This window comes from Takifugu rubripes, chromosome 22, assembly GCF_901000725.2.
Source record: "Takifugu rubripes chromosome 22, fTakRub1.2, whole genome shotgun sequence".
NCBI classification, from domain to species: domain Eukaryota; kingdom Metazoa; phylum Chordata; class Actinopteri; order Tetraodontiformes; family Tetraodontidae; genus Takifugu; species Takifugu rubripes.
Window position 1 is genome coordinate 4,463,165 of NC_042306.1, and position 12,631 is coordinate 4,475,795.

The following is a 12,631-nucleotide window of genomic DNA, read 5'->3' on the forward strand; positions in this document are numbered from 1 at the left end:
ATGCTGTAGAGAAGACGCCGACTGTTTGCTCAGCTGGGGGTTTCTTGTCAGCATCTGGATGCAGCCAGCGGTCGGACTTGCAAAAGCACGGAGAAGAAACCGTTAGATAGGAAAGACTGGTGGCCTCGGCAAACATCCAGCAGGCAGGTCGGTGAGGTAGGGAAGGGAAGAGCCTCACAGCCAGCCTGAGCTTTACATACTGTGGCAACAAGAGACATTTTCTGCATGCATCTACATCTGGGTGGGCTGTGTTTGGAGAGGTTTCCAGGGCCGAGCTTTGGTATTTGCAGGTCACGTTTCAACAAAGCGGGGCCACGAGAGAGCCAGCTGAGACATAACAGAGGAACATGCTCGAGCTGAGGGAAGAGTCTTGATGGGCCGGTTTAGGCACAGAGCAGCGAAATTCCACAGCACTTCTATCATTCCACCGACACCGTGAAGAGTGAGGTCGGTCGTTGACCGACGAGGGCACGCAGGGCAGACACACTGGGCCACTTCCGTACTGGCAGAGGCAGCGCTGTGACTTTTTTGAAACAAAAAATGGATGGTGCCGAGAGAAACGAAGGAAACCACACAGGACCGATGCTGAATTCTGCTCCCCGTCAAGGTGGTTCTTACAGGGCAGACTCAAAGAATCTGCCCTTCTTTGATAGTTGATCCACTGGACTTTATTATTTCAGCTTTTTTTGCTTTTGAAAAAATAATAGTAATGCTGTTCCATTAAAAACAATAAAATATCGCCTCAAATCATAATGAATACATTTTTTATTCTGTGGTTTTAGGATTTTTTTCTAATCGGGGTGGGAAAGAAAAAAAATCCCAAACTGAAGTTATTGTGAGTAAAGTTCTTGTTTTAAATAAATCCCAAAACTTAAAACCAGAGTGAGTTGATCTGTTTTTAGTCTTTCTCATTTATTATTTTCCTGCTCAGATTTTTAAAAGCTTTATTTAATTGCAAACAGCTCAAATTTGTTTAAAAATGCAGTGAGCTTTTTAATGGTGGTTATTGTTGCATTTTATGTTTAATTTATTCTTTTATCTCTTAAATGTGCCCCCCTCCCCACCCCCCGACCTCTGCATGATGATTCAATTAGCTTTACATCCAGTTTTAAGGCTTATTAAGCTCTGTGACCACAAACCCATGTCATACCAGAGAATTTTGAGGTGGTTACATTATTTTTCTTGTACTCATGACTTATTTCAGACGTGATTTGTGCTGTAGGGAGGTGTTTACAAGGTTAAAAATGTGATTTGTGAGTGGGACCTGAACCGCAGCAGTGGTCAGAACAATGGGAGTGGATGATGAGATAGATTTAGGAGGGGTGGTTTGTTGCCAGATGGGGAAAATTAAATATAGACATGAGACGGGGCGACACCAAGGAAACAAGAAAAAACACAGCTGGATACGAGAGCGAGTCACGGCCAGAGCCAAGAAAGAAATGTTAGTTTCACACCATTTACCTTCTTCTAGACAGTTCGGAAGGAAGGCTTTGACCTCATCATGATTTATAATGGGTGAGCAGCTGAAATCCTCAGACATACTGACATGTTCAAGCAGCACACTTAATAAATAATAATAAATACCATACGAACCATAGATAAACCATAGCATTTGGACTAATTAGCTAACTGCTGTCTATGATCAAAAACCTTAGCGTTGCAGTTCTAGAAAACATTAAAAGCAAAACAATGGACAGTCCCTGTGTGGTCTGAGTTTTGGGTAGAGGAGAAAAAAGGTATTTTGTGATAACAGAAAATGGTGTTGTTGGACAGAACGTCTGTCTGACATTCCAGAGAGCCTCTGGTATTTAGAGGACAGAATGTTGCTAGAAGCTTCTCTACGCTGACAGATTCATAGACCTGTAAAAAAGGGGAGACTTCTCGCGAAGCCAAATATTCTCTCGGCGCAGCAGCCTGTCCGTGATCCTGGCTGTCGTCCGCCGAGTCGTCACTTTGAGATATATGCTTGTTTCAGTGTTCATGTGAAATGAAGGTCAAAACTTCTTTTTCCTGACCTCATATACCTCAGGTGCCATCTCTACACAGGCTCATATGTGTTTTCTGCTTTTAATAACTGTGCAAATGGAAGTTTTTTGAGCTAATGAATAAAAAACATAAATGACATAGGTGACATGGATAAAAGTCACCTTTTCTATGTCAGGATTTTGGCAATTGGTTTTGGATCAGAGCCTTGCTTCAAAGCAGTGTGTGTGTGTGTGTGTGTGTGTGTGTGTGTGTGTGTGTGTGTGTGTGTGTGACCAATCAAGTTATATTTTAAAACACATTGTGTATCAACCAGTAATGCTATAATCAGATGTCAACATGTACACATTTTTTGATTCAATGATGGCGTCCAGCACTTGACCTCCTCCATCTATTTGACCTTCAGTCACTTATCGGCTCTTCACACCTCCCTTACAATCAATTAGTCTGACTTCTGCAGGTTGCAGTCATCGGTGCGTGACGAAGTGGCCATGACGGTTAACACTTTCGGACGTGTCATCCTCCATCTGTCACCAACACTTACTGTGTTCTGTGCAAAGGCCAGCTGGAGAGAGAGAGACAGAGAGAGAGAGAGAAGCGGAGCGAGGAGCACTGATTGCTTGAGCCAGAGGGAGGCAGTGTTGTCCGATCGCAGCGGGAGCTTGTGAAAGTCTCACACAAGATTTAAACAAACAGAGCCGCAGATGCTGACCTGGCAAAGAGAACAAAACCACAGAAACATGACACACTGCCCTCCAGACCAGCCCAGGGTGTATGAGTTCATCTCTATCATCAACCCATACGGACCGGACTGGTTTTTGTGCTGGTTCTGCTGGACCTCAGTGCTGCTTTTGATACAGTTGATCACAGCATCCTGTTATAGAGAATGGAACATGTAATTGGGATTAAAGGGACAGCACTAGACTGGTTTAGATCGTATTTATCTGATAGATACAAGTTTGCTCATGTCCATGGCGTTCCCTCCTCATACAGTAGGGTTAGCCATGGAGTTCCACAAGATTCTGTACTTGGACCAATCCTTTTCACATTGTACTTTCCTTAGGGAACATTATTCAGCAGCATGGAATATATTTTCATTGCGATGCTCATGACACTCAGCTATATCTATCCATGAAACCAGAGGAGACAGAGCAGTTAGTGAAGCTTCAGATCTGTCTTAAAGACATAAAGTCCTGGATGTCTTCAAATTTCCTCCTCCTTAACTCAGGAAAAACTGAGGTCATGGTGTAATTCTTTATTATAAGGGTGTCCAAACACCTCTTTAAGAAGCCTCCATGTGATCCAAAATACTGCAGCTAGAGTTCTGACAGGTATTGACAAAAGAGATCACATAACTCCTGTACTGGCGTCTCTTCATTGGCTGCCGGTTAAATTAAGAATAATTCTTCTTCTGACCTACAAGGTCCTCAGAGGCCTAGCTCCATCCTACCTGGAGGAGCTAGTGACACCTTATCATCCAAATAGACCGCTCCGCTCTCAGAATGCTGGTTTACTTGTGGTCCCCAGAGTCTCTAGAGGTAGAATGGGAGGCCGAGCATTTAGCTACCAGGCCCCCCTGCTGTGGAACCAGCTCCCTGTCCAGGTACGGGAGGCTGACTCCATCTCTACTTTTAAGATTAGGCTTAAAACCTTCCTCTTTAAAAAAGCTTATTAGCACTAATTCTATTGTTGAAGTTATTATCCTACACAGACAAATTATCATAATTAGAGGGTCGTCTAATCATTAGGTTAACATCTTAATTATGCTACTATAGGCCGAGGCTGCCTGGGGTCCAGAAACATGATACCTGATAGGCCTCTGTCACCCCACTGGGAAATGGTCTCCTCTCCTCTCCTCTCCTCTCCTCTCCTCTCCTCTCCTCTCCTCTCCTCTCCTCTCCTCTCCTCTCCTCTCCTCTCCTCTCCTCTCCTTCCTATTCTATCCTCTACCTGTCCTCCCTCCTTCTCCTCCCTCTCTACCCAGCCGGCCATCAGCAGGAGGGTCCACCTACATGAGCATGGTCCTGCTCAAGGTTTCTTCCTGTTAAAGGGGAGTTTTTCCTTGCCACTGTTGCTTGTTTGGGGTCAGGCCCTGGGATTCTGTAAAGTGCCTAGAAACAATTTTGACGCTAAAAGACACTATATAAATAAAGATTGATTGATTGATTGATTGATTGATTGATTGATTGATTGATTGATTGATTGATTGATTGATTGATTGATTGATTGATACGCACATTTGCATTTTAATCTCAGTTTTTCTTGAAATTTTGCACTTTTGTTATTCATTTAAATTCATATTGCAATTGTGGTCAGTATCTCAAAGGTTTGTGTTGGGGTTTCTGGGTTGTGTCGGTCTTTGTCCTGCATGGGATGGAAGGGAGCACAATTGGGTACAGCTGGCGCTGCAGGCAGGCGCACCTGTGGGCAATTTGCTTCTTGCCTATTTAAGCAGTTTGTGCCTGCCTGCTAGTGCTAGGGTGTCTGTTCGTCTAGTGTGGGTGTCTGTTCGTCTTCCTTCTGTTTGTGAGAGGTGTCTGTTCGGTTTCCTTGGTGTTTGGAAGGGTGTCTGCTCGTGGTGAGGCTGTTTGGTCGTCTCCCCTGTCTCGTGATGGTGTTCTGTGGTTTCCTGGAGGGCCGCTCCTGCTCCGAGTTCCCTGGAGGGCCACTCCTGCTCCCCGTGCCCTGGAGGGCCGCTCCTGCTTCGTGTTTCTGGGAGGGCCGCTCCTGTTCCTGTTCCATGTCTCCTAGAGGACCACTCCTGCTCCCCTTGCAGTCTAGGAGGACTGCCTCTGCCTTCAGTGTTTCGGGGCACGTTCGTGTGGTGAGCGCGTCGCGCCAGACTCCTGAGTCCTCGCCGGTCCTGGGGGACTGCCGCGGGTTGAGGACTCACCGGTGTTCCGAGTTCCCCGCAGTCCAGGGGGACTGCATCTGGTTGTGGACTCGCCGATGGACCTGTGACAGGCGAACGCTGCCTCCCGATCCCCTGCGGTCCAGGAGGACTGTTTCTTGTCGTCAGTGTGTGCTTCCCCCCCCCACCCTGTAAATAAAGCTTTTGACCACTCCACCATTGTGTCCTGGCCTGCGTTTGGGTCCTGTATAACCCGTTACGTAACAGTTTGTTCAGCAAGACATCAGGCCGAGTCAGGAATCATTTCTCGTTCATTTATTAAGTTAAAACATTTGCATCTCACAATACAGTTTTATCTCCATGATCCCAGTAATGTAGCAGTGGGACAGCTTATATATAGTATTTGATTTAGGGACATTTCAAACTCAAATTTGCATTTGTTTTCCTTCTACCTGAACATCCAGAACATCACCTACAGCTCCTTCTGCACTGTCGTGTTGGCTAACTCATCTATGATTGATTTTTCCACGTGAAGAAATATGGCTTCTTCTTTTTTTTTCCCAAAGTCAAAAGTGCAAGAGGTCTTAAAAATACAGCAATTCTCTCAAAATAGCTATAATGGATAAATAATTCTGTTAAGAGAAGAAAATGTAATTTTGATTTTTGAAGTTGAGTTGAGTAACGTAGCATCAAGTAGCTTAGGGAGGTCCCAAACTGGTGCAAGCTGCCTAAAGTACAATTACAATTTTTAAAAAACAAATAAATTAACTTCGCATGAAAAGTTACCTGTTTCAATTCACATCAAGCAGCAGTTTATGTTTCTTTTCATTGGTTACAACAGAGAGGAGGGAAAAAAAGAGTGAGGTTTCTCTTCCTCCAAGCTTTGCTTCTGTGAGAAGAGAAATACCTCCACCTTCAGGACGTGGCTCTGTTTCCACCTGCTGTCAGTCTCTCAGTGGCTTTGGCTCCTGTCAGAAACATCAAAATTCATTAGCCTGAACTCCGTCATCTGCCTCGCAGTAAAAGTTAATAATTAGTACTGCAAGAATTCAAATGAAGCTTTAGAGACTGTCAGTCACAGTGTATGTAAAGCTCCATTCACACATGCCCATTGAAAGTCAGATGATCACTTCAAAATAAAACCAGGTCAAATTATTAACCAAATAAAAGCAGGATCTTCAAAAAGGAGGGCCTTTTTACATCTTTAAACGTCTCAACCTCCAAAATCCACTACTACATTCAACTGTTTTCTAGTGAGTAAAACACGGCACAAGACGATCAATAGAAACATGCAGGAACATCTCCACGTTGACTTTGGTTGTGGAGACACTGCTCTTCATATAATTGGCTACCAGAGGACACATTAGCGCCATGTATAACATTCCGTGTGTACACAGGAGCAACATATGTGGCTGTTCTGGAGAGAAGCTGCTTCAAAAGTGTCATTTCTTTTGCTTGCTTTTTCGGTTTATACAATTTAGATGATAGATTTGGGGATGTGTGCCAAAAATATAGGACACACTGATTTAGGGTAAAAAGAATCAAGATGATCCTCCTCACCGGACAAATATATTAGCTCAGTCTGCACACCATTTGGGTGTGACAGTGAAATGATTACCATTCGCCGGTGATCTAGACGGAGATTGTAGATCCAGATTGGTTTCAAATGTGCAGATTTGGTTGATAGGCAGCATCTGGTTTGGATATAAACCAAGGATGGAGCGTGATGCATCCACGTCTGGGTTGCTTAGCACCGAACCTTGGAAGCTTTTGTAACACCAAGCCTACTCAGGGTGACTCATTGAGATGAGTCAAGCTTTAAAGGTGGAAAGAAAAAAAATAATAATCAGAAAAAATTTCAAGGATTTTCCTAAAAGTCTGATTAACCCTCAGGCACTGAAGTTGTCGTCTCTCTCCGCCTTCCATCCCTGACCAGAAGATGCAGCCTTTGGAGGCACGTCTCTCCCCGCAGTGTGACGTAGAGATCTGCTGTCTCACGCGTCTGCTTATATTTATGCGGACATCCCAAATATGCCAAGAGTTTCCTCTCTCTCAATTCTGGCGTGTGGCCAGAAGGTTTTATGATTAAAGCCAGATTGTACTTGCCCAACTCCGAAGCCAGAAAAATAACTTGCAGTAACACATACTCTGCACAAGAGGGGAGCACAGAAACACACACGCCTGCTTCTGCAGGATCGAGAGAGGTGGACTTTTTCAAGAGGAACTACTTTGCATGGGTTTAATTAGCCCCCTCCCTTTCCCACAGGGACTTTTTCACAGATCTCATCTTGTCTTGTCATTAAATCTGCTTCCCCTTCACAGCCAGTAATGATACATGTGACTGTGGCTGAAAGAAGATGGTTTAGTCTAACTTCATTGACCCCTAGCATTAAATCACGCCAACTCCCGAGTTAGAGCTGTGATCATCCCATAAAGATAATGACGCTTCATCTGGGTCACATGATCTGGGAGCTTTCAGGGGTCTTTCTGAGCCAAAAAAACATCTGAGCTCCTGCCAGGTCTCAGTTTCCTTGAAGGTGCGTTGCAAAACAAAGACCGTCTGAAGATTTTTTTTATCCCCGAGCCTTGATTCAGATTCTGCTGGAGTAGAGAATTGAAACCATCACAGTTAAAAGGGTTTTTCAAGCGTAGCTAAAAAAAAAAAAAAAAAAAGGCATTTGAGTTCTTTGAGGAGCGTCTACTTCCTGGGGAGAAAACATTAAACATTTCACTTCAGTTCACGGTAATTTTGCAGCGCACTGAAGGCTGGGAAATCATGTGACATCAACAAAAGCGCACACGCTGCACGCCCCCTTCCACAGCCACCCACACACAGCCATCGCACACATCAAACACACACATAAACCTTTTTTTGTCGCAGGGAGGAACACTGCAAGTCATTTACTGACTGAAAACACACACTGCCGGTAAACATGGCAGACGTCATCGACCGTGAGCACTGACGGAAACATCAACACAGCCTGAAGGCAAAACTTTTTCTGTTCCCAAACTTACCATGAGTTGTTCCCCTGCCTGCTCCCTCGCTGACCTCCACTCACTGCAGTAGGGTCTCATGTTTCAGGCCCCAGTGGCACTGGGGCAGACCACCACCACCATGCCCCCTCCTCTCACACCACGCTGCCGTCATGACGGCCTCTCCCTGGGTGGACGGACATCCTCGCAGGCTTGAGAGGCGAGGTTGGGCCGTTCCCACATCGGCCGTTTTGAGAATACGGAGGCGGCTTGTGTGTTCTTAAATTAGAGGTTCCGTTAGCAACTGTGACCTTTACGTCTGGGTTCAGCGGATGGTGTTCAGAGGGAATGTGGCCATTGTGGTTAGAGTCTCTGGGAGGGCAAAGGTGAGGTGGGTGTCCGTTCACACCATGGCGCTCATGGCCGATGTCCTTGGTGTGGCTGGGCGGGGTGAAGTGGCTGGTTTTGACAACAGATGCCATGTGAACAGGGGAAGGAGAGTTGGTTCTTAAGATGATACGGTCTTCCTCAACGTGCCGCGGCGCATGAACTGGAACGTTTTTAGGACTGGGCGGCGGGGCCAGCCTCAGGTCACATGGATGAAGTGAGCCGTGAAAGTCACTGGACCCTCCATGTGTGATACACGGCACCTCGGCACCGAGGTCGATACTGGCTGTCAAACGATCGATCTGCTCGACCACCTGAATGAAAACACACAGATTCAGTTCAAAAACAGTGCTTTAATTTAACAAAGCAATCTGACTTCTGCAAAATTCTAACAGGAAATAATTTTATTTTGATATATATGTCCACATTTCCATTATTTTAATGCTTTTTACTTCACTTTTATACTTTATTCGCTTGACAGATAAAAATGTAATTAAGCCCATCTGAGTAAGAGGAATCATAAGGAGAAATAAATAGTGCAGAGTATCATTGAAGGTCTAGCAACAGGTCAGCAGTCCAGTTGACCCTTTGTTAGACCTTCAGGGATTGACCTGACCTGGAGGAATGAGAACCTACATGGATATTGTGGCACTGAAGTTTAAATTTGATACGGCTGTGACAAAGTTGATTTATTGCCAACCACTTGGCCCTGACTGACGCAATTGAAATTCTGCCACCATTCAAATCCAAACTCATTTATCTGTTTCCAGGAGGAGGCCTTCACACCCATTGGAAATTGTTCCGGCCTTGTGGTGACGCTTCGAGCCGTGAGTCATTGCGACTTTACACTTTGGTGCACTTTCATATCCTGTCAGAGACAGACGTGATTTGGATACAGGCTTATGCCAGGTTTTGTCATGTGCTGGCCGGAGCGCCACCAGTTTCCACAACATTATGGAAAAGGTCAGCAGTAATTGTTCTCAAGAGATAAGTGACTGAGTCACAGACAGTCAGCGATAACACACCATTATATTTCCGCAGATCCTGTGTAAAAGACATATTTTGTATGAATGGTTTGTTAACACACAAAAGCCGGGCCACCTGCATTCAGTCTGTTCGTGATAAGAGACCCTCCTACCTCTTTCATTTCCACATGAACTTGCTTCAAACCCCCCAACACATCCTCCAAATCCATCACCACTTGTCTGATTTGATCCCTCACTGAATCCTGGGTCTTCCTCCGCTTCACCACCTCTGACCCCTGCCCCCGGTGGTCCCCATTGGCAGGCGATCCGGAGGGCTCGGGAGTGGCGCTGCCCGGAATAGTAACGCACGGTCCCCTCTGTCTGCTTTCATTCAAGTGTTTTGGTGGGACCTCTGTGGGAAAGAAACCACTGCGTCCAGGACAGAACTCTTCCGATACCCCCCTCAGCCAACTTTGTTCCTCATGGCTATCTCTTTCGTCCCTTCCATCAAAAATAACAGTCTTTGGTTGACAGTGCCCGTTAGGGATGTATAAATGCCTGAGATGGGGGTTGTAGGACTCCAGATGGTAGTTCTTGGGGCATCCACAACATTCTTCCTCCACAGACACATACCTGACAGTCCTCCTGTGCCTGCCACCTTGACTTCTGACCTGAAGATGCGGGAGAGGATGTGGTATCCCCGTATTAACGTGACGTGTCCCGGTGTTGTGTCGAACCATGCAGCCACAGTGTTCTTTGACAGGCAGGTAGTGTCTCTCTCCAAATTCCGGTGGGTAGTTACGCTGGGCAGGGTTAAACTCCCAGGGGTAAGCTTGGCACAATTCGTCTGTCTGGCTGTTAAGGCCCAGCCCCACAAACACAGGCCTCCTCTGTGGGCTGTGATGACTGCTTCTCTCTACTCTGTCCAATGCAAAAGCTTGCTCTCCTACGTCTTTAACCCGAGGAGCCTGGATGTCTCTCCTGCAGTCCAGAGATGAGCGGATCATCTGTCTGGGCACACCGTGATGGCCATACGCTCGCTGCTCATGCTGGACACAGTGTGGGCAGGGGCGGGGGGCGGAGGTGCTGATACGCTGGAAGAATCGGTGCTGTCCCGCTATCTGAGCTCCTTCCGTGTACATGTCCAAAGAAGTCCAGGAGCTCTTGTGGAAAATACCTCAGAAAGCAACTGGTTTCCTCCTGCTCTTGGTCTCTCTAGCCCAGTCATTCAAGCACTCTGTTTTCCTCATCTGCTTCTCGCCACAAGAAAACTTTTCTTCAGCCCCCCCCCTCTCTCTACCCAAGACTCCCTCCCTTTCCTTCCTGTCTGTTGTTTCCCTTCTCCTTCCCACCTCTTTGGGTAAATCTCTCTAAATAGACTTAGCTTTTTCCTTCTCTCTCTCTTGCTTATTCCAACTTTTTCTGTTCTCCTTCTTCTTTCTCACCCTGTAGCCCTCTCTCCTATTCTGGGCCCCTGCACCTCCCTCCCTCCCTGTCTCTCTACCTCTCCCGCCTCGTTGTTCTGTCTCATTTGCTGCTGCAGGCTCCTAGTCTCTCTCTCTCTCTCTCTCTCAGCATTTCCCGTTCTCTCCCCTCCCCTCTTCCGCTCGCATTCTCTTACTCCACCTCTCAGTCTGGCTCTTGCCTGTGGTATATTCTTTCACATAGTCGGTCCTACCTGCATAAAAGATTTCCTTTTCTTCCCTGCACCTAAAACCAAACAACCCTGCAAGGCTCCTCTGCTGAAGGGCTTCATATGGCTCTCAGTGCACCAGAGTGTGCACTAAAGTCCCAACTCTGCGGCTCCGCTCATTAGCCCAACTAAACGCTGTGCTCCGCAATTAAACGCTGCCTGGTATTCCTTGGCCGAAATAAGGGAAGGAGGGAAGGGGAGGGGAGGGGAGGAGAAATGCATAGGGGGAGGGTTTCTGACAAACCCAAAGGAGGGAGCAGACAGCCCAGCGAGTCAAGGAGAAAGAATATGAGCGTTTGTGCAGCAGAACATCTTCTTTATTCTCTTTTTTTATCATCGTGCATCCTCTTCTAAGCATCTTCTGCCGCTTTGTCCTCTGCTGCTGCTGCTGTCACTGCAACAGTTCCATTAGGCCAGTTTAAACAATTTCATCTCATAACATCACTCTTCTGCTGCAGCAGCTTCACTCTTTACAGAAGCCCTGTATAGAACCACACCATCGCCAGAACTCACTAACGATCCAATAAGATCTTTTTGCTCTATCAATCCTTTGAATGCCTTCATGCACCACTGCGATTTCTTATTCATTAAAAACATCCCTACGGAGTTGTGAGACCCAAAAGTGTCTCTTCTCTTCACCCTGTATAGTTTGGAGGGACCTATTGTAGCCACTACATTAAGCTGGTGGCAGGTTTAAAGATCAGAGCTCTATCTAAAGTGATTCCTAATGCCAACTTTCCCTTTTCACCTTTATATTCTACATTGTTAATTTTCATGTCAGGTGGGTTCCGACAAACGACAAACCTGGTTATTCAACGTTTTACATCCTGACTTTCAAGAGAGGTTCATCCCTACTGCCAATCCCCACATGCAAAATATGGATGCAAATATGGAAGCCAATCAAACTCAAGCTCTCTTATTCTTCTTTGGTGCGCCTACGGCGTGGAACTCAATCCCCAGCTGGAGAGGGTGCACAGATATTAAAAATAAAAGGAATCTTTGAAAATAATCATTTGTAAAAACAAAAAAACTACTACTGAGATCAAGAGAGAGGCAGATGAAGGAGAATCACCAATCCCAGCAGGAGGATGAGCAGTCCAGTCCTGCTGCTGGGGAAAATGATTATTACAGATCAAACACAACTGATGAGACTTCACCTCAGCGTGGATCTCACAGGAGGGCAGAGATATGCAAATGTGATGGCACAAACGTGAGGTTCAGAATGGAGTGCAACCTGTCCAACGTGGTTTGTTTCTAAATCACACACTCTCTATATGCGCTATCACATGGTTTCCTTGAAGGTGCATCATTCTTTAAAGCAGAAGGAAGCATTAAAAAAAGGCCTTTGGAATACTTCCATAATTGCAGTTTATGGTGTTGGTCTGACAGTGTTTTCCATATTTTTAACTGCGAGAAATGCTGCACTGTAAAATATTGCCTGAGTCACCCACAGTGAAGAGGTATTCAGTCGAGAGGCAGGAGCAATCTGCTTTTATTTTTAGTCAGCTGCATCTTTCCGAACGCTTTGGAATTGCATCATTCCTCACATCTGACACAACAGCACAATTATTTTTGGTCCTGTTGGTGAAGTTTCCTTGACTTGAAAAGAAGAGCGCTATATAAACATAAAACATGTCCACATGACATAACAATGTAAGTAGATCTTTACTTAAAGATCTTAAATATACTGCACACCTTTAGATCTACAACACACATGGGATCCACGGAAGTAGAGATGAGAGAAACCATTCAACTTTCCACCAAAAGGGGATATTCCCA

At 45.7% G+C, this 12,631-nt stretch overlaps 1 protein-coding gene across 1 annotated transcript; it reads right to left on the bottom strand.

The window, feature by feature from the left end:
• Positions 1-5,127: 5,127 nt before the first annotated feature.
• On the bottom strand, positions 5,128-10,999 carry LOC105418099 (uncharacterized). The gene is made up of 3 exons (XM_011616219.2): positions 9,333-10,999; positions 7,850-8,508; positions 5,128-5,802 (listed from the first exon to the last, which is right to left on the bottom strand). Exons 1-2 carry the CDS (start codon positions 10,299-10,301, stop codon positions 7,963-7,965), a joined length of 1,515 nt encoding a protein of 504 aa, XP_011614521.1. The 5' UTR covers positions 10,302-10,999; the 3' UTR covers positions 5,128-5,802; positions 7,850-7,962.
• Positions 11,000-12,631: the final 1,632 nt, after the last annotated feature.